The sequence below is a fragment of the Oncorhynchus clarkii genome, chromosome 8 (genome assembly GCF_045791955.1).
Source record: "Oncorhynchus clarkii lewisi isolate Uvic-CL-2024 chromosome 8, UVic_Ocla_1.0, whole genome shotgun sequence".
Taxonomy (NCBI): Eukaryota; Metazoa; Chordata; class Actinopteri; order Salmoniformes; family Salmonidae; genus Oncorhynchus; species Oncorhynchus clarkii.
Genome location: NC_092154.1, coordinates 13012462 through 13032818, shown reverse-complemented (window position 1 = coordinate 13032818; position 20357 = coordinate 13012462). Strand labels below are relative to the sequence as shown.

General features: G+C 42.0%; 1 protein-coding gene across 1 annotated transcript; it reads right to left on the bottom strand.

The window, feature by feature from the left end:
* Positions 1 to 7758: 7758 nt before the first annotated feature.
* Positions 7759 to 16897, bottom strand: LOC139415519 (melanocortin-2 receptor accessory protein 2A-like). The gene is made up of 3 exons (XM_071163625.1): positions 16771 to 16897; positions 12578 to 12677; positions 7759 to 8900 (listed from the first exon to the last, which is right to left on the bottom strand). The coding sequence occupies exons 1-3, from the start codon at positions 16895 to 16897 to the stop codon at positions 8438 to 8440; spliced, it is 690 nt and encodes a 229-aa protein (XP_071019726.1). The 3' UTR covers positions 7759 to 8437.
* Positions 16898 to 20357: the final 3460 nt, after the last annotated feature.

The window sequence follows — 20357 nt, the reverse complement described above, 5'->3', positions numbered from 1 at the left end:
CTGAAATCAGCGTAGATAGCCAGAGTGAATTTACACGCACACCTTTTGTCTCATTCTCTCTCACTGAGTCTCTGCTGGAGACATACCAAGGCGCTAACTCAATCAACATCCAGTCATCCATATTGGCAAACAAGAACTCTGTGTAGAAGTATGCACAGATCTAGGATCAGCCTACCATGGGTGGAGGACACAAAATGGGCCTCAGGGTAGCCGCAAAGCGTAACAGAGTAGAAAATTGGTCGTAAGTACCAAGTGTAGAGACATTTTACTCATGCTCTCATGGGTGAAAATAAAAGCGACACATGAAGCCTCTTTAGTCATGAGTTCCACCTAGTCAACAGATATTTAGGACACCTCATGAGCTGTCCTAACCAGTTAAGAGTTACCAGCAGGTAAAAAAGACAGCGAGTCAGTGTTTCCTACACCATAGACAGGCAAATGCTCTGGAGTTGTTGAAATATTAGTTTGATGTTTCTAAATGATCAATCCATAAATAATCTAGACATTCATGCAACAGTGTCTCTTTTGCCAATGATTTCACATAGGCCTAGGCCTCATTGGGTGTCTTGGGGGTAAACCCACTCCCCTCCCTATCCTGTAATTCTCCCAGAAATCACTATGTCAACAACAACAAAATACCAACCCTTTTCCTGGCTTCCATTACTCTTGCTCAACTTAACAATTAATGTGTCTCATCTCAAATTTTTTAGTCAATTCAACATAACGATTTGTGATGGCCTGTCTCCACTGTGTCTTATGTTGACAAATATGATTACAAAAGTTCCATTTCAGAGCTCCAAAATTGTATATCATACTATGTGATTGGAGGAAGCATGGGCAAGTTATACTACTTTAAACATTAATAAACATGTTATCCCACTTGGGAGACAAGTAGGAGTAAATGACCTGAAAGATTTAATGTAGTCACATTCACCATGGTTGTCTGAAGCGAGCACAGCTGGCGATGCCTCATTGTGACTGGTTATTCCCAATGATATATTCCCCATCATTTGCAACAATGTCAATGAGCGTCATCACTATATGTCCTTTGTTGTACCTCAAACTGTTGTGATTACCAGCTGAGATAAACTTTTATGAGTTTATTTTACTCCTGGCTTTGTCTGGGCAGTGTCATGTCACCCTAAAACCTACTCTGAGCTGGGAGTTTTTTATTGTCTTAAAACAGGTTTTAGCAGGATTCCTAGGTACCTTTCTGAGACGCTTTGTGGATACTGCCTCAGATCAGCAACTCGGGGAAACTTCACCCTACTTTGTGAACCATCATCAGTGCCACTCCACTGTCCCACCCTCTGGTCAACAACAGTCATTACACCTTCAAGGCCCAGACTTCTCAATAGAAGCAGGAGATGTTAGGGTGAAGTTGCCTCTAGACACTGATCTTGAGTCAGTTTAGGATGTTCCCCACTCTTGGTTGAGGATAGGATTGCTGAATGGAGAAGCTGATCCTAGAGCTGTACCTAGGGGAAACTTTACTCATGGAAGCTCATGGTCAACATGTGGGGTGGAAATAAATGGTCATAATAACAAAAAGTATTTATTTCTAATGTGGAACTTGTTGTCTGTGTCAGAGTACTGAAATTATTTTCAAGGATGATTATGAATACTGTATTTTGCAAGAAGGACAAAGATACACTCAAAGCCTTAAAGTGTGTGTGTGTGTGTGTGTGTGTGTGTGTGTGTGTGTGTGTGTGTGTGTGTGTGTGTGTGTGAAAAATGTGACGTAGTGGACCAGTAACCACCCACCCTCTTCCCTCCATTAATTGATTGTGTTTCCACTCTGGATTCTGCTTTGCTGACCTAAACAGAACTCATTACTTTGGGGGAGGATGAAGTCTGCATCTGAAATGGCTCCCTATTCCCTTTATAGTGCACTACTTTTGACCAGACCCATTTTGACTATGGAAGAATAGGGTGCCACAAAGGCTGATGGAACACTTCATTCAGAGGGAAATGTAAGAATGCCTGACTCCACACTTCCCACTCAGTCCCGGGTCACCATAGAAACATTCCTTCTTGAACAATAAACACAGTGACTAGTTCTGAACTTCTACATTTATTCATCAGAGTATACTCCGTATTCAGTTTACACAAGTCATTCACAACACCAACTGTGTTCCTATTGTGAAACTTTTCAAATCAAGTTGCATATGTAACCCGACTCTTAGCTTGTGTTTACGTTATAAAAATCTGTAGTTATCACATGTGAATTTAAAAAGCTCAAAGAGTGAGTAACAACATTGGAGAAGCCAGAGCCTGTATTCATAAACATGTCAGACTATGAGAGCTGATCTGGGATCAGTTTAGCCTTTTAGATCACAATGAATACGATTATATGACAGGTGGGAACTGACATATCAGTCCACCTACTCTGAGAAGCTTCGTGGATACGGACCCTGGCAGACCCTGGCGCTTGCAACCCCAGGATTGTGGGTTCGATTTCCAAGGACCACCCATATGTAAAGTGTATACACTGGAAGTTGCTTTGAATAAAAGCATCTGCTAAATTGCAGGTATTTTATTATTATATTATTATTATGAATTGTTCAGTACCTAATATGCTAAGGGCCAGTGGTGTAAAGTACTTAAGTAAAGTCGTTTTTTGGGGTATATTTACTTTACGATTTATATTTTTGTCAACTTTTATTTTTACTTTACCACATTCCTAAAGAAAATTCTGTACTTTTTACTCCATACATTTTCCCTGGCACCCAAAAGTACTCGTTACATTTTGAATGCTTAGCAGGACAGGAAAATTGTTAATTTAACAAACTTATCAAGAGAACGCCCCTGGTCATCCCTACTGCCTCTGATCTGATGGAGTGTGTCCCTGGTTATCCATAAATAAAAAACTAAAACATTTGAAATGATTTATACTTTTACTTTTGATATGTAAGTATATTTAAAACAAAATACTTTTAGACTTTTACTCAGGTAGGATTTTACTGGGTGACTTTTACTTGAGTCATTTTCTATTAAGGTATCTTTACTTTTACTCAAGTATGACAATTGGGTACTTTTTCCGCCACTGCAAGGGGCTACAGTGGCAAATGCATTTTGCAAGTGTCTCAACCAGTGGCGATTTTAGCATGTAAATCTTGGTGTGGAAAACAACATTTATTAGTATTTTTATTCATGCCAGCAAAGCCACTAAACTACACAACACTAAGCAGTACATTAATTGCACTATAATGGTGCCAGTCACACCAATGTGTCAGAGGAAACACCGTCGAACTGACGACCGAAGTCAGTTTGCAGGAGCCCGGCCCGCCACAGAGTTGCTAGAGCACGATGAGACATGTCCGGCCAAACCCTCCTCTAACCCGGACGAAGCTGGGCCAATTGTGCGCCGCCCCATGGGTCTCCCGGTCACAGCTGGCTGTGGCAGCCTAGGATTGAACCCAGGGCTGCAGTCGTGCCTCAGCACTCATTGTTGAATTTGCATTTCCAACTTGTTGTGTAGTGTTTATGTCCAATGGCCGATGCGCACAGATACATTTTATCTATCCTTTTTCTTCATATGACAAGGATTGAAAAGGATTTGCCAGTAGATTCTCGACTTGACTCATAATGATGACTGCTTGTCTAGCTTGCTAGCTACGATTTGAAATTATGATATTGACATGATCAGTCCAATCAAAGCTACGGTAGATATGTGATTTGACGTCATTTTATCTGTGGCCAATGACCTTGAGCCTTCTTGAATGGGCACTTCTAATGTAACTCTATGGCAGCATCCAAGGGGAAAAAATAAATTCTCTCCCAGTAGATTTTGCGGCGACGTAGTGTCCCCATGAGTGATGGAACACTGAGCCAATCACGGCTCAACTTGAGAACATTACCAACCCCTATGCTCTGTATTTTCCGCTGGCTGCCCCACCACCTCAAAAAACACTGAGCTAGGCTGAAAGACCTGCATTTAGGAGCTGCCTTACTTAAGAAAACAAAAAAGAGACCATTTTTACATGCAGCTTTATTATCTCAATTATAGTTTTTTTTTTTTACATTGCTTGCAAACTGATATGTGACACGTATTAATGCCAAAATAACATGCAAAACAGTCAACAAATAAAAACTATAACAGGTGAGGCTCAAAACAGGTGGGGCTCTGATGCATCACCAATGGTCTCAAAAATGTTAGCTACTCTACAACACCTAACAGGACTTAGAGAAAGAGAGTTTTAGAGTGTGTGAGAGAGAGTGTTACAGAGTGTGAGAAAGAGAGAGAGAGAAAGAAAGAACACAATGAAAACAAATTTCCCTCAAAACTAGTGATACCTGTCCTGCATAGAGCAAAACTGAGTCCTGTTTTTGTGAACATTACATTTGTCAAGGGACAACGGTCCACTCTTAGAAAAAAGGTTCCAAAATGATTTGTCGGCTGTCCCCATAGGAGAACCCTTTTGCTTCCATATATTTACTTACAGTTGAAGTCGGAAGTTTACATACACTTAGGTTGGAGTCATTCAAACTCATTTTTCAACCACTCCACAAATTTCTTATAGTTAAATTATAGTTTTGGCAAGTTTTTTGCTAAGTGTCTCAACCAGTGGCGATTTTAGCATGTAAATCTTGGTGTGGAAAACAACATTTATTAGTATTTTTATTCATGCCAGCAAAGCCACTAAACTACACAACACTAAGCAGTACATTAATTGCACTATAATGGTGACAAATGGTGCCCACAAACTGTTAGGGCCTGCATAAAGCTGTCCCAACAGCAGAGCTTTCTTTTCAGCACCATGGAGTGAATGTTTACCACCACTACACCTGGCTATCAGCAGAGCCTTGTCTGGCAGCGAAACAGTTTTCAGACTCATTTACTGCCTTTTAAAAAAACATAGCTGATATGCCTGACGTGCTTAAACAAAATGGTTTCTACTGACAATTGAGATGTACACACTTTTGAAATGTACAGTGAAAGAATTCAGAACATGGGCCGTTCTTACAGTAATCTGCCTGTACACCAAGTCAGAACCGTAGGATAAATAAAGGGGGCATATAAGCAGACAATAAAAGCTCTTACAATATTCAAGATGACATTTCTCTAAAATAGGCTACAGGCTACATGTGCACCACCAAGTCAGAATAGTAGCCCAAGTTATGAAGGAGGAAAGGGACCAAATTATTAGGGTGAGGCACATGGGCTACTAACAGTTTATTACACAACATACACTTAGTATTACTTACTAGCTACAGTATACATATCTCCCTGGCATAATACATTATTTATGCAGCAGCATACAATACATTTTTGGATTCACCTTGTTGTGCTGTGCTCACTTGAACAGGAAGGTGCCGCGGCGGTCCTTCTTGTGGGCTCTAGAAAGAGGCCAGATTTTGCAATTTGGAATTCCGAGTTTTGTACTTGTGCATGACACAAGTACTTTTTCCAACAATTGTTTACAGATTATTTCACTTATAATTCCCTGTATCACAATTCCCCTGGGTCAGAAGTTTACATACACTAAGTTGACGGTGCCTTTAAACAGCCTGGAAAATTCCAGAAAATTATGTCATGGCTTTAGAAGCTTCTGTTTGGCTAATTGACATCATGTTGGGTCAATTGGAGATGTACCTGTGGGTGTATTTCAAGGCCTACCATCAAACTCAGTGCCTCTTTGCTTGACATCAAGTCAGCCAAGACCTCAGAAAAAAATGGTAGACCTCCACAAGTCTCGTTCATCCTTGGGAACAATTTCCAAACGCCTGAAGGTTAATCTGTACAAACAATAGTACGCAAGTATAAACACCATGGGACCACGCAACCATCATACCGCTCAGGAAGGAGGCGCGTTCTGTGTCGTAGAGATGAACGTACTTTGGTGCAAAAAGTGCAAATCAATCCCAGAACAACAGCAAAGGACCTTGTGAAGATGCTGGAGGAAACAGGTACAAAAGTATCTATATCCACAGTAAAACGAGTCCTATATCGACATAACCTGAAAGGCCGCTCAGCAAGGAAGAAGCCACTGCTCCAAAACCGCCATAAAAAAGCCAGACTACGGTTTGCAACTGCACATGGGGACAAAGATTGTACTTTTTGGAGAAATGTCCTCTGGTCTGATGAAACAAAATAGAACTGTTTGGCCATAATGACCATAGTTATATTTGTTGTCCAAATGGACAATGACCCCAAGCATACTTCCAAAGTTGTGGCAAAATGGCTTAAGGACAACAAAGTCAAGGTATTGGAGTGGCCATCACAAAGCCCTGACCTCAATCCTATAGAAAATGTGTGGGCAGAACTGAAAAAGCGTGTGCGAGCAAAGATGCCTACAAACCTGACTCAGTTACATCAGCTCTGTCAGGAGGAATGGGCCAAAATTCTTGTGGGAAGCTTGTGGAAGGCTACCCGAAACATTTGACCCAAGTTAAACAATTTAAAGGCAATACTACCAAATACTAATTGAGTGTATGTAAACTTCTGACCCACTGGGAATGTGATGAAAGAAAACAAATAAATAAATAATTCTCTCTACTATTATTATTCTGACATTTCACATTCTTAAAATGAAGTGGTGATCCTAACTGCCCCTGTGCATAAAGCTTGACTGGCCTGCACAGAGCCCTGACCTCAACCCCATCGAACACATTTGGGATGATTTGGAACACCGACTGCGAACCAGGCCTAATCACCCAACATCAATGCCCGACCTCACTAATGCTCTTGTGGCTGAATGGAAGCAGTCCCCACAGCAATGTTCCAGCATCTAGTGGAAAGCCTTCCCAGAAGAGTGGAGGCTGTTATAGCAGCAAAGGGGGGACCAACTCCACATGAATGCACATCATTTTGGAATCAGAGGTTCAATGAGCATACTTTTGGTCATGTAGTGTATATAGAACCAAAATGGTTCTACTTGGAACCAACTAGGGTTCTTCAATGGTTTCTCTTATGGGGAGAGTTGAAGAACCGTATTATGTTCTAGATAGCACCTTTATTTCTAAGAGTGTAGATGGCAGGTTTAGTGTTTGTACCTCCCTCCCTCCCTTGTTTGTCAGCATCAAGTCTCCTGGTTTGAATGCATTAATTGACATCTAATGCTGATCGGCTCACTTGTATTCGCCACACACCTCTTTGTATGTGTCCCAAATTGCAACCAATCACTACTTAGTGCGCAATGTTTGACCAGAGCCCATAGGGCCCTGGTCAAAAGTAGTGCACTAAAGGGAATATGGTGCCATTTGGGACGCAAGCTAGTCTTTGCAAGATGAATGCAGGATGACATCTCCTCTAACTTACAATGAGACAATCTCCTTGTACCTTGTATTGTCATCTTGTTATTGACTAATGTGTTTGTATTATGAAAGGTTTGTTTTTTCTGTTCTTTCATAAAGATTAATTAAAGCAAACAAAGCTTAGATTAGATGCAGCTGCAGGTTCTGAAGCTGGCCGAAGACTTTAATTAGCTGTTTATGCTATGCTAGTGTAATATACCTGTTAACAAAAAACACTCAGAGACTCATGGCTGATGGTTTATATTACCTGTATAATCATCTATACATGAACAGTATTTATACGTTTAGAACCTGCTTCTTTAGTGTCTGATGATGTTTCTGTCTGGAACATTTCTCAGTCAAGATACGACAAGGGCAACGGAAGACTAGTGTTCATCAATATGTATTCCACACAGTCTCTCTCTCGCTCTTCTCCAACCCCCTCTCTGCTTTTCCATTCAATCTTTATGAGATGGTTTCTCATAAAGAGGCATCTCATCTCTCCAGTGTAGTGTCATCCAGCCCATACTTATAAAATGAATTCATGAGTTAGCCATTAAGATAATGTGATGGTTTGGTGCGACAGGAAGTCTAGTGGTTAGAGCATTGGACTAGTAACCGGAAGGTTGCTAGATCGAATCCCCGAGCTGACAACATAAAAATCTGTCGTTCTGTTGTAAATTGTAAATAAGAATTTGTTCTTAACTGACTTGCTTACTTAAATAAAGGTTAAAAAAAAGACGCTGCAGTTTCCACTTGAGAATATTCTCCCTTGCAGAAAACATTGTCACCCTGTGTCAACCTATTAGTACAAGCTAACAAGTAAGGTTCACCAGGGGCTGATGGTGATTTGTAGAGAGTATTTTCAGCCAATAGCCAGATGGAAAAGAGCTAGGTCATGTTCATGAGTCACCAAACACAGGAAAACGGACTGAAACAGGGCGGGACTAACTGAAATTGTCCATAAGAAACACAAATGTTCGTTTTTATGTTGCAAAATGTTTTTTGTTGCATGCCCTAATGAACACAACCCTGGTAGTTATGGGTGAGGTCAGTGTGACTTTACAGTACCTGTTAGTCCACACTCCTATAAAAGAAATGAGAAGAGGCCATTTGGAACTCAAGTATTGCCATTCATCTGCAGCTATGGTAACATATCTCCAATAATGATGTCAATGATGTATGTGGATGGGGCGGGGCCTCAGCTGATGACGTGGTGGCCATCCTGAACGCACGATTGGCTGTCCAGGAGGGCGGGCGGCTCACAGAGCAGCAGATCATCCTCTCCCGTCATTGAGCTGTGCTCTGAGTTCACAAAGTTGGGAATGTCGAAGTGGTGCGACAGGAAGCGGTGTTCCCTCTCTGACTTTCCCTCCTCTGGAAGTCCCTGGAGGTCGATACCGCCATCTCCCCGCTCGCTGGCTTCCCCCATCTCCTCCAACCCGAAGGAGCTGCGTCCTCCCAGACTCCCACGGACCCTATGCGGCCCACATCCACCCCCTCTCCCCTGCTTCTCCTTGCTGATGTAGAAGAAGGAGCGTGATTCGTCCAGAAGGGGGCGCGAGAAGGCCTTGTCCTCGTCGGCCAGGGAGTCCCCCTGGGGGCAGTGGATGTCCACAACGCAGTTCCCCAACCGGTGGCGCTTCTCACACGGCTCCGGGTTTCTGTTGGGGAGGGAGAATAGAGAGCGAGATGTTACAAGGAGAGGAGAGAGGGAGGGTGTGAAAGAGAGGCCTTCAATAGACCTTCATTTTAAAGTGTTTTTATTCCAAGTTTTTATAGAGCCAAACGTACCAGTAACTAGGTATTTTCCATAATTTTCAACCAATTGCAGTCGTGTTCATTGTCAACTGTTTCTATTGGTCCAGTTAATGGAAGTCGGCAATTGACACAGGGGTTTCAGCTCAGTAATTGGGTCACCTGCCATCTTAAAGTAGGTGTGCCAGAATGTTTGTGTCAGTAGAATGTGCTTGGAGGAGGGAGAACAGGGTCTCGCATTGATCAGTACTTCTTGAGAAGTCATTTAAGTCAGTCGAATGTTCAGTGACTCGAGCAAAACCAAAGTTTGCAGAATATCAGTACCCCTGTCTCTGATCAGGCTAACTCAAGCACATAAACATCAAATGTGGAGTGTATTGAGCCCATCCAGCAAGAAAGAAAAAGTGGGTATAAGCCTAGGGTTTAGAGCCCTCAAACTAAACTCTGGACCTCAAAGCCAGTTCCACTGCGTTTATTCATTGTTCACCTCTACTCAGGGACTGATTTAGACCTGGGACACCAGGTGGGTTCAATTAATTATCCCTTTCAAATTCATCGAAGCGCTTTTCACCAAGGAAAAAAGCATAACTCTAAAAGTAAGAGCTGGAGGATCACCTGGAAAAAAACAAATTATTTTACAGAATAGCATGTCATATATCACTTAATCCGGCATAGCCAAAGACACGACAACAACCATGACCACTACTGCAGCATGCACCAGGTGCCTGTTTGGATAACTTCAAGATAACTTCAAGTGGGCCAGAATGAAGATTGAATAAATACCTTGCAAATCAAGAAGCATGTCTATCACCAAAGGTAAACTGTCTGACAAAAGGTTTCTTCATCAATGATGAGCCAATACCAACAGAGCAGCCCATAAAAACCCTTGGAAGTATTGTATGATGCAAGCCGCAAGGTCACAGACCAAGCCCAGGTGACGACGGTATAATGCAAGCCTCAAGCACACAGACCCAGCCCAGGTGACGACAGTATGATGCAAGTCTCAAGGACACAGACCCAGCCCAGGTGCTAAGGCAGGAAACCATCAGAGGACTCAAGAGCATTGACAGGTCCATCCATCCTGCCAAGCTGAAGCTTTGAAACCAAGTGAACAACCATCAATGCCTTGCCTCCCAGAACACCTGAACACCTGCAACAAAAAGCATTTGTCCACGGAGGAGAACAAAAACGGAGAAATCTCTCTCCAAGGACAAAGGCTGGAAATCTGAATGCGGCCCTAGAATGGAAAATGCTGACAGATGTGGACCAATGCCTCACAGTTCCATCTGAGATACAACAGCTGTTACCAACCTAAGACCAAACCTGGTACTATGGTCTACTATGGTCCCAGTCTCTGTGCGCTCTCTACTTTGTGAAGTTAACTGTGCCTTGGGATGATAAGGTGGAATAGGCACACGAGAGGAAGAGGCTGAGCTTGCAGTGGATACCGAGCAGGGAGGCTGGAAAGCAAGAGTTTGCCCAATGGAGGTTGGGTGTTGTGGATTTGTGGCAACATCTACTACCAGGTTGCTGAAGGACCTTGGGATTCACTGCAAAGCCTTATGTCAAACCATGAAGGCAACTTGAGAGGCTGCTAAAAGGGGCAGCCAGTGACTCTGGCTGTAGAGAAAATAACCCAGATGGGCCTCAAAGTGAGCGGGGAGGAGATTGAGCAGGTATAGAGGGGGCTGGTTCTGGGATACCAGAATTCACTGTTGAGCCTTCTGGAAATGCAGTGGACTCATCAACAAAACATTTAAGATGGAAGGTGCCCACTTGAAAACACCAATGAAATATCTGCCTTAACCTCATCTCAACAACATCAAGCAAGTTATGTTAGTGCTCACAATCCACTATTGCAACAAAGGATTTATAACACCATGTCCTTTGTATTCAGAAGTACTTTTAACTACGGTGAGCCATATACGTTTTAGCTGCCAGCTTTGTATGTTTAATTTGCTCTGCTACTGCAGTTTTAAATAAAGTTATTTTGAATAAGACATTCTCAGTCCGATTTTAAGCCTTTTAAATGTTAGAGTAATGGCCATCTCTCGCACAGAGGGGGTTAGAGTGGAGGGAAGAGAGAGGATAAAAGGAGAAAAGAGGGGCTTAGAAAGAGAGGAGAGGATAATAGAGGAGAGGTTAGTTGAGGTGAAGGGTTAGTCGAAGATAGGGGAAGGTTAGGAGTGGAGAGAAATTCAATTTAATAGGACTTTAGGAAAGATTATGAGGATTGATGGATGGAAAGGAGAGGGCAGAGAGAAGTCTATGAAAGAGCAGAGAAGTTAAGTGGCGAGGATGTGAGCAAGATGAAGAGGAGAACCCACTGGGCACAGACGTCAGTTCAAGTCTAGATTTACATTTGGTTGAGTTGTCAACTAACGTCAATTTAACGTGAAATCAACAACAAAAATGTCACCATGTCATTGTATTTAGGTTAAAATTTGGGTGGGAAAAAAATACAAAATGACCTTACTTTTTGCAAATCCAATACTTTTCCCACATTGTTTCAACGACATCACATAGATTTTTTGGGGTTGCAATGACGTGGAAACAACGTTGATTCAACAGTTGCCCAGTGGGAAGGGACAAAGCAGAAGGAGCAATACGTGTCAATGAATTTATATTACTTTCAAGGACAGCAATATAGCTCGTGAATGTCTTATAATCCAACATTTGATTGAATCCTTTATTAGATTGTGTAATTCAGAAATAATCTTAACAGACTGACGATTTATCACATTACGGAGAGAACAGATTATATTCACTGGGTGATTACTAGATTATAATTTTTTTCCCAAAGGTAGCCTTTCTTAACCTGGTCCCAGATCTGTTTGTGCTGTCTTGCCAATAACCATATGGGAGTGAGCAAGACAGCCCAAATGGTGCTTTTTCCATTGAGACTTACCTCCACACCAGTGTGTCACCAGTGTTTTGTGTTAATGGTAGCTCTAGTGTTAGTGTGTTTCCACTCCAGAGCCAAGCCATCTGCCTCTAAAGTGCCATGAAACAGCCTCGAGAGGTGAGACTTAATGGATTGATGCAGAGACAAATGAATATAAACAGATAAATAAATCTCCTTATTTCTCCTTGACATATACCTCTCTTTCTTATGTATTATCTACTAATGGAAGTTCTGCTGATGGCATATTAACCAAAAAGCAAAATGATAGCCACAGTTGTTCTGCAGTGCGGTAGGTAAGACGGTTGGATATGATCGAGGGAATCAGTCTTTGGCTCTTTCTCTCCTCTGGTCTTCTCCTTCATTTGTACTGATTAGAAAAGACTTGGCAGGTGAAAACAATATGGTGGAAGCTCATAATTAGGCTGGCTTTCACCTGCTCAATTATTTTAGATTAGTGCAGATAACAGAGAGAAGGCGAGGTGGGGACAGACTGAGACAATTGAGAAAAAGCCCTTGAAACTGCAATGCTAGTTTCTGGGGCTGTCCATGATTCTGGAAGGGCTCCCAGCAAAGGGTGGAGAGGTAAGGGGTAGAGGGTTTCAGGGGAAATGGGGAACGTAGATGGGGTAGACAGATTGTATGGTTTAGGGGGGGAAAGAGGGGCTGTTTTCAACTCACTCTTGGTGCGGGGCTCCTGTCTTGGTCAGCAGGGTGAGGATGAAGAACATGAAGACGACGAACACGGCTAGTCCCACCCAGAAGCCGATGACGATGGAGTCTGCAACATCAGATCAACAAGGGATTATGGTCCAGTTCCGGTCAGTAAATAGTCATTAAGTTGTAAAACAAGCACACTGCGTTGGAAGATGTTACATCATCTCCATCTCTCCCTCTGTCTTTCAGGTTCCTCTTATTCCCTCTCTTTAAATACAGTAAGATTGTTTTGGTGAGATTTTTGGATGAGATGGAGAAGTGAACGCAACATAAGTATTATTCACTTGTCGATTCCATTTGATATACAGCGGCTAGCGAAATTATTCACCCACCTTGGCATTTTTCCTATTTTGTTGCCTTCCAACCTGGAATTAAAATGGATTTTTGTGGGGTTTGTATAATTTGATTTATACAACATGCCTACCACTTTGAAGATGCAAAATATTTTTGCTTGTGAAACAAACAAGAAATAAGACAAAAAAACAGAAAATTTGAGCGTGCATAACTATTCACCCCCCCCCCTCCGTCCCAGTCTCAAATCTCTGGAAGACTGTAACAGGTTTCCCCTCAAGAATTTGCCTGTATTTAGTGACATCCATCATTCCTTCAATTCTGACCAGTTTCCCAGTCCCTGCCGATGAAAAACATCCCCACAGCATGCTGCAACCACCATGCTTCACTGTGGGGATAGTATTCTCGGGGTGATGAGAGAAGTTGGGTTTGCGCCAGATAGTGTTTTCCTTGATGGCCAAATCGGCTCAATTTTAGTCTTATCTGACCAGAGTACCTTCTCCATATGTTTGAGGAGTCTCCCACATACCTTTTAGCAAACACCAAACATGTTTGCTTATTTTTTTCTGGACACTATTCCATAATTCCCAGCTCTGTGGAGTGTACGGCTTAAAGTGGTCCTATGGACAGATACTCCAATCTCCGTGGTGGAGTTTTGCAGCTCCTTCAGGGTTATCTTTGGTCTCTTAGTTGCCTCTCTGATTAATGCCCTCCTTGCCTGGTCTGAGAGTTTTGGTGGGCAGCCATCTCTTGGCAGGTTAGTTGTGGTGTCATATTCTTTCCATTTTTTAATAATGGATTTAAATGGTGCTCCGTGGGATGTTCAAAGTTTCTTTTTTTTTATTTTATAACCCAACCCTGATCTGTCCTTCTCCATAACTTTGTCCCTGACCTGTTTGGAGAGCTCCTTGGTCTTCATAGTGCCACTTGCTTGGTGGTGCCTCTTGCTTAGTGGTGTTGCAGACTCTGGGGCCTTTCAGAACAGGTTTATATATACTGAGATCATGTGATACTTAAATAAAGTCTACCAGTGTGCAATCTAACTAATTATGTGACTTATGAAGGTAGTTGGTTGCACCAGATCTTATTTAGACGCTTCATAGCAAAGGGGGTGAATACACATGCAAACACCACTTTTCCATTTGTTATTTTTTTTAGAAACAAGTCATTTTTTAAATTTCACTTATTTTTTTTTGACTATTTGTGTATGTCCATTACATAAAATCCAAATAAAAATCCATATAAATTACAGGTTGTAATGCAACAAAATAGGAAAAACGCCAAGGGGGATGAATACTTTTGCAAGGCACTGTAAACCTAAGCATGAAACCCTAGGCCTATAGACATTGGCTATATATTTTATCCCGGGATGAATTTAAACAATAGCTGTTGATGACTTCCTAAATGCTTTAGTCCTAAATTACAGAATTAAACTCAGCAAAAAAGGAAACGTCCCCTTACTGTGAACTGCGTTTATTTTCAGCAAACTTAACATGTGTAAATATTTGAATGAACATAACAAGATTCAACAACTGAAACAAACTGAACAAGTTCCACAGACATGTGACTAACAGAAATGGAATAATGTGTCCCTGAACAAAGGGGGGTTTAAGTACTGCAGTGCATCTCCTCCTTGTGGACTGCACCAGATTTGCCAGTTCTTGCTGTGAGATGTTACCCCAGTCTTCCACCCAGGCACAATGCATGTTCCCGGAAATTTCTGGGGGGGGGGGGGGGGGGGGGGGGAATGGCCCTAACCCTCACCCTCCGATCCAACAGGTCTCAGACCTGAGATCCTAACCCTCACCCTCCGATCCAACAGGTCTCAGACCTGAGATCCGGGCTCTTCGCTGCCCATGGCAGAACACTGACATTCCTGTCTTGCAGGAAATCATGCACAGAACGAGCAGTATGGCTGGTGGCAATGTCATGCTGGAGGGTCATGTCAGGATGAGCCTGCAGGAAGGGTACCACATTGAGGGAGGACGTCTTCCCTGTAACGCACAGCCTTGAGATTGCCTGCAATGGCAACAAGCTCAGTTCGATGATGCTGTGGCATACTTCCCCAGACCATGATGGACCCTCCACCTCGATCCCGCTCCAGAGTTCAGGCCTCGGTGTAACGCTCATTCCTTTGACGATAAATGTGAATCCGACCATCACCCCTGGTGAGACAAAAACGCGACTTGTCAGTGAAGAGCACTTTTTGCCAGTCCTGTCTGGTCCAGCAACAGTGGGTTTGTGTCCATATGTGACGTTGTTGCTGTTGAGGTCTGGTGAGGACCTGCCTTACAACAGGCCTACAAACCCTCAGTCCAACCTCTCTCAGCCTATTGCGGACAGTCTGAGCACTGATGGAGGGATTGTGCGTTCCTGGTGTAACTCAGGCAGTTGTTGTTGCCATCCTGTACCTGTCCCACAGGTGTGATGTTCGGATGTACCGATCCTGTGCAGGTGTTGTAACATGTGGTCTGCCATGATCAGCTGTCCGTCCTGTCTCCCTGTAGCGCTGTCTTAGGGGTCTCACAGTACGGACAATACAATTTATTGCCCTGACCACATCTGCAGTCCTCATGCCTCCTTGCAGCATACCTAAGGCACGTTCACACAGATGAGCAGGGACCCTGGGCATCTTTCTTTTGGTGTTTTTCCAGAGTCAGTAGAAAGGCCTCTTTAGTGTCCTAAGTTTTCATAACTGTGACCTTAATTGCCTACCGTCTGTAAGCTGTTAGTGTCTTAACGACCGTTCCACAGGTGCATGTTCATTAATTGTTTATGGTTCATTGAACAAGCATGGGAAACAAATTCTTTGAAAGACAGGGTCCTGAAAAAGGGACGTTTCCTTTTTTGCTAAGTTTATGATTGAAGTATTTTAACATTTAATTTGCTCTGTTAAATGTACCCTTTGGGATGACTTTGATTGCAACAGTGAATCTATTAGGTGTAGATTTCTCAAATCATTCTCACATTGGTAATAGTCAGTGAAAAATATATAAGCTGGGCTTGGTTAAAACCCTGGATGGAAGACCAAAGGGATAGCTGTAGATGGCTCAACTCTCCAGTAGAAGGTGCTGCCCAGTTTATAATTAAGCAAGAATGCACGAGGGGGTGTGGTATATGGCCAATATACCACGGCTAAGGGCTGTTCTTATACACAACGCATCGCGGAGTGCCTGGACACAGCCCTTAGCCGTGGTATATTGGCCATATATCACAAAACCCAGAAGTACCTTATTGCTATTATAAACTGGTTACCAACGTAATTAGAGCAGTAAAAATAAATGTCATACGTTCTGATATACCACGGCTGTCAGCCAATCAGCATTCTGGGCTCGAACCATCCAGTTTATACTTTTTTCTTATAGAGGATATTGCATAGAGTATCTGATGTTGCTTCAAAGGTACAAATTCAACATATTTTATGAGGTTTGTTGAAAATTGGTTACCATAATGACATAATCCTGTGGTTGAATTTTCACTCAAAACAACAGTTGATGACTTTTTGCAAATCCACTGTATTTTCCACAGATTCCACATCACAATATGTTGACAAATGATGTTGAAACAAGGTTGATTGAACCAGGTTGTGCCCAGTGGTGTCCCACTGATTTGGAAAAAAGGAGCATTACAATTAGGGAAGCAGCTGCCTGATGCAATTATAGAAACTTAATTAACATAGAGGATGGACGTGGTGGGAGTGTAAACAAACATGCACGCGCGCAGACACACACGCACAGCGACAAATTCACGCCGACAAAATGTAATGTGCACGCACACACACTCTATCAATTGACTAATCAATTTACTTATCTAGCGTTTCATTAAGAGGCCAGGGAAGGCGTTTAGTAAAATAAGATGTCACTCACATCGATGAGCCTTGAGACCCTCGAAAGACACGGGCTCGTCATCATCATAATATTCATACTGCCACACATAATCACTGCCACGTGTGCTGCTGGGTCGACTTTGATTATAATTATGGATTTCGGACATCTCAAATGGACTGTGTCACTGGGTTTACCAGACCTAAGAGAAGACAAAAAATAACAGCAAAAGTATTGGCATGCTGAACAACTGACTTAGACCAGGGCATCCGTATGAAAACCGAACCATAACATTTTCCAGAAATATAAGAACAGATGAAAAGTTTCCAATTGAAGTAAAATGTTCACGTTTTTTTGCCTACCTGCATTTCATTCAGAATTTAGAAATCCTACAAATGCTCCAACACATGTATCCAGCAACCACTCTTGGAAACGGTAATTCAGTCGCGAACAAATGACCAGATTCGGCGCGTCAAATGCGAATTCAAGATAAGAGAAAAGTAGAAAAACCATCACAAATAGACAAACTCAGCTGCGTTATTTTCAAGCATGTGCATCAGCAGGACATCACACCTAGGCTATGCATCACACTGCTGCTATAGAAGCCTGCAAAGCGCAGTATCAAGTAGCCACGGCACGAGGGTTCACTGCGGTTGGATAAGCAGCAGCGCGGGTGGGATACCGTGTGACGCAACCTAGGATAATATATTCATATTGATCGGCTTTGGGTATTGAATTGGATTGGATGAGCGAAGGGAGGCGTTGTTGTCAAACATCTAGTGAATGGGTAAACTCAGTAATGTAGGCCTATTGTAAAAAAATATGTTAGGCCTTTTAAAGGGGCAATCTGTGATTGATACATCAATTTTTGGACTGAAATGAAATTAACCATACATAGACATTGATTCTTGAAGAATATAAGATACACATGCCTCATGAGCTTGGTTCAACTAACACCACCAGAACCCAAAATATGATCTTGTTTTGCTCCTTTGTTTGTAAAAAAATATGGTTGTAAACAAACATTGTATAGCCTCACAACACGGTTAAAACTATAATGTTGATATCATATCATGAACTTGAGTGGTTACATTTCTCCAGACCCATCCTTCAGCTGCAAGGTTATTATAGTTTTGTGATTTTGTAATAGTTTTTATTTATTAGAGTTTTATAAAATAATTGATATTCCTATTTTATTTTTTATTTAGTTTCAGATTCAGATGTGGTTGCAGTGTTAGGGACAGACAGTAGCCTATGTGTGGGAGGCTAAGAGCCATTTAAGTGTTTCAGGCTTATAATTTGTGTTTTTGGGGATGTCACTTCCTGCCACAGGGGGGAGAATACATAAGGTGATGAGGTTTGGTTATGTTCCAATTATAAATTAATCTTAATGTGACTTGGATTTAAAAGGATAATCGTCGGCAGGGGCACTCCAGGGATTTTGGGCCCCATGAAAAGATATCACATTGGGCCCCACCACCACAGGCCACACCAACCCTGCCCAATTGCTGTAACCACACACCCCCAGAACCCAATCGACCCATTCAACGCTTTAGATAACTCTATCTTTGCAGGCTTGTAACTCTCTTGTAGTCCAATATTTACTGTACGATATTTACTGACAGTCAGCTGTGAAAATATAACACTGTGCAGACATACATGCAACATTCTGCATGCAGTGGAATTCACTATTTGATACAAGACTGATACCCTCTATAAGAAATGTGCTAAAAGCCATCTTCTACAATCTAAATATCATTTTAATGGTACAATTCTTGAATGGAAAATTCTCTTAACATTCATGAATAACTTAAAATCAATATAAATTAAATATATATTAACCTTCAATTAAAATAAATTAACATTATCATCTATAGAATGATATAACAAACCAAATAATAAAATAAGCAGCAGATTGTTGAACTAAGTATACATACCAACTAGAAAATAAGCAGCAGATTGTTGAACTTAGTATACATACCAACTAGAAAATAAGCAGCTGGAAAAGTGGAAATGGAAAATGGAAAACAAAATGGAAATGAAACGGCCTGATGGTGGCCTGAGTTTATTCAGATGATGCTGCGTACCATTTAGCTCAAAAACACTGTCGGTGTGATCGAGGCGTAAAGCTGGTTGTCCTAACATTGCCGTTGATGTGCAGTTACTAATAGCTGGTGGCTGTCCTACTTTGTCTTTATACTGAAATTGTTTGTATGATTCTTTGTGGGCGCTGTTCAGATTAACTTTGAGGTTGGTTGAGTTCAAGCTTAACAGAGCCGGGCGGCCCTGCAAATTATGCAAGGGCCCCGCCTTCCTCTCGTGTCAAAGCGGGTGTCAGTGTTTACAACTTAGATGAGAGGATGAACTAGGCGGAACTATCCTTCTGGTCACGAAAAGAAAACAAAAAAACACCACGAGAGTGAATTGTGGGAACAGCGATCAGGTAAACTTGTGTTCTCTCCTCTCCAAGTTTGATGTCAGCAAATAACAGTAATGTTAAGTTGATGTGATAGCTTGCAGTGCATCTCTCTCTAGTCTGTCTGATTTGCTAACCTAGCTGTGCAGTGCATCTCTTGGTCTGTCTGTGTCTTGCTTGCTTGCCAGCCACTTCCATGGCTGTGTTCTGTGACTTTGTGCCTGACAAATGTGAGCGTGAATATAACTATTTATTACATTTGATAAAAGTCAACAGGCAACCTTTTTTTATAACTGCAGCTCAGAAAAGATAACCGCGTTGTGTGTGAACATGCGTTCATATGCGCGTGCACAAAATGAAATTTGCGCTTTCCAGCAGCAACCTCTGTGGGGACCAGTATAGACAATATATTGGCATGATGGCACACATATGCGCATATAATTTTAAAACAAAACAATGATTATCTAGTCTCTCAGTCAAGGTTTAGATACAACTCTGGACTAATGCAAGATGGAAAGCAATGGATTGACATTGACTGTTGATTTATATATTGCATTTAAAATGTTGATTAGTTGGGCGTACTGGGCAATAATGGATGCACATCTCTCAGTAAATAATAACCATCAGTATTCAGCCAAGCCATAGTATAAATAGTATTTTATATTTGAAAATGTATAAAAGGAAATCTGGGGGAGCCAGTTTGAATGGGCCTGATGCAGCTGATGAAATTAATAATAGTATTGTTATGTATCATTTACAGGCGCTATGCTTAGGTTTGTCAGTAGAGGAGATGCTGGATCATCAGCCAGTACAAGAACAGACTCAGCTGATCCACTTCCAGCCTCAGCCAGTACTAACACAGACCCAGTACTGGCAGCTTCAGCAAGTACTAACACAGACCCAGTACAGCTGGCTTCAGCAAATACTAACACAGACCCAATACAGCCATCTTCAGCAAGTACTAACAGGTGAAGTACAGGCAGCCTTAGCTAGTACTAGCACTACCAGAGGTGTACAGCCAGCATCAGATACAAGCAGCTCAGACCCTAATAGAGCAGTTGCATCTCCACCAAATAACCCAGCAGATTGGCCCCCAGTCTTAACAGACTTTATGAGGACTGAGTTAGTGAGCAGAGGTCCATTCAAACCAGGACTGGATTTTTCTTACCCTAAAGACAAGTCTAGAAGAGGTTTCCATTCAGGCTTATTACAG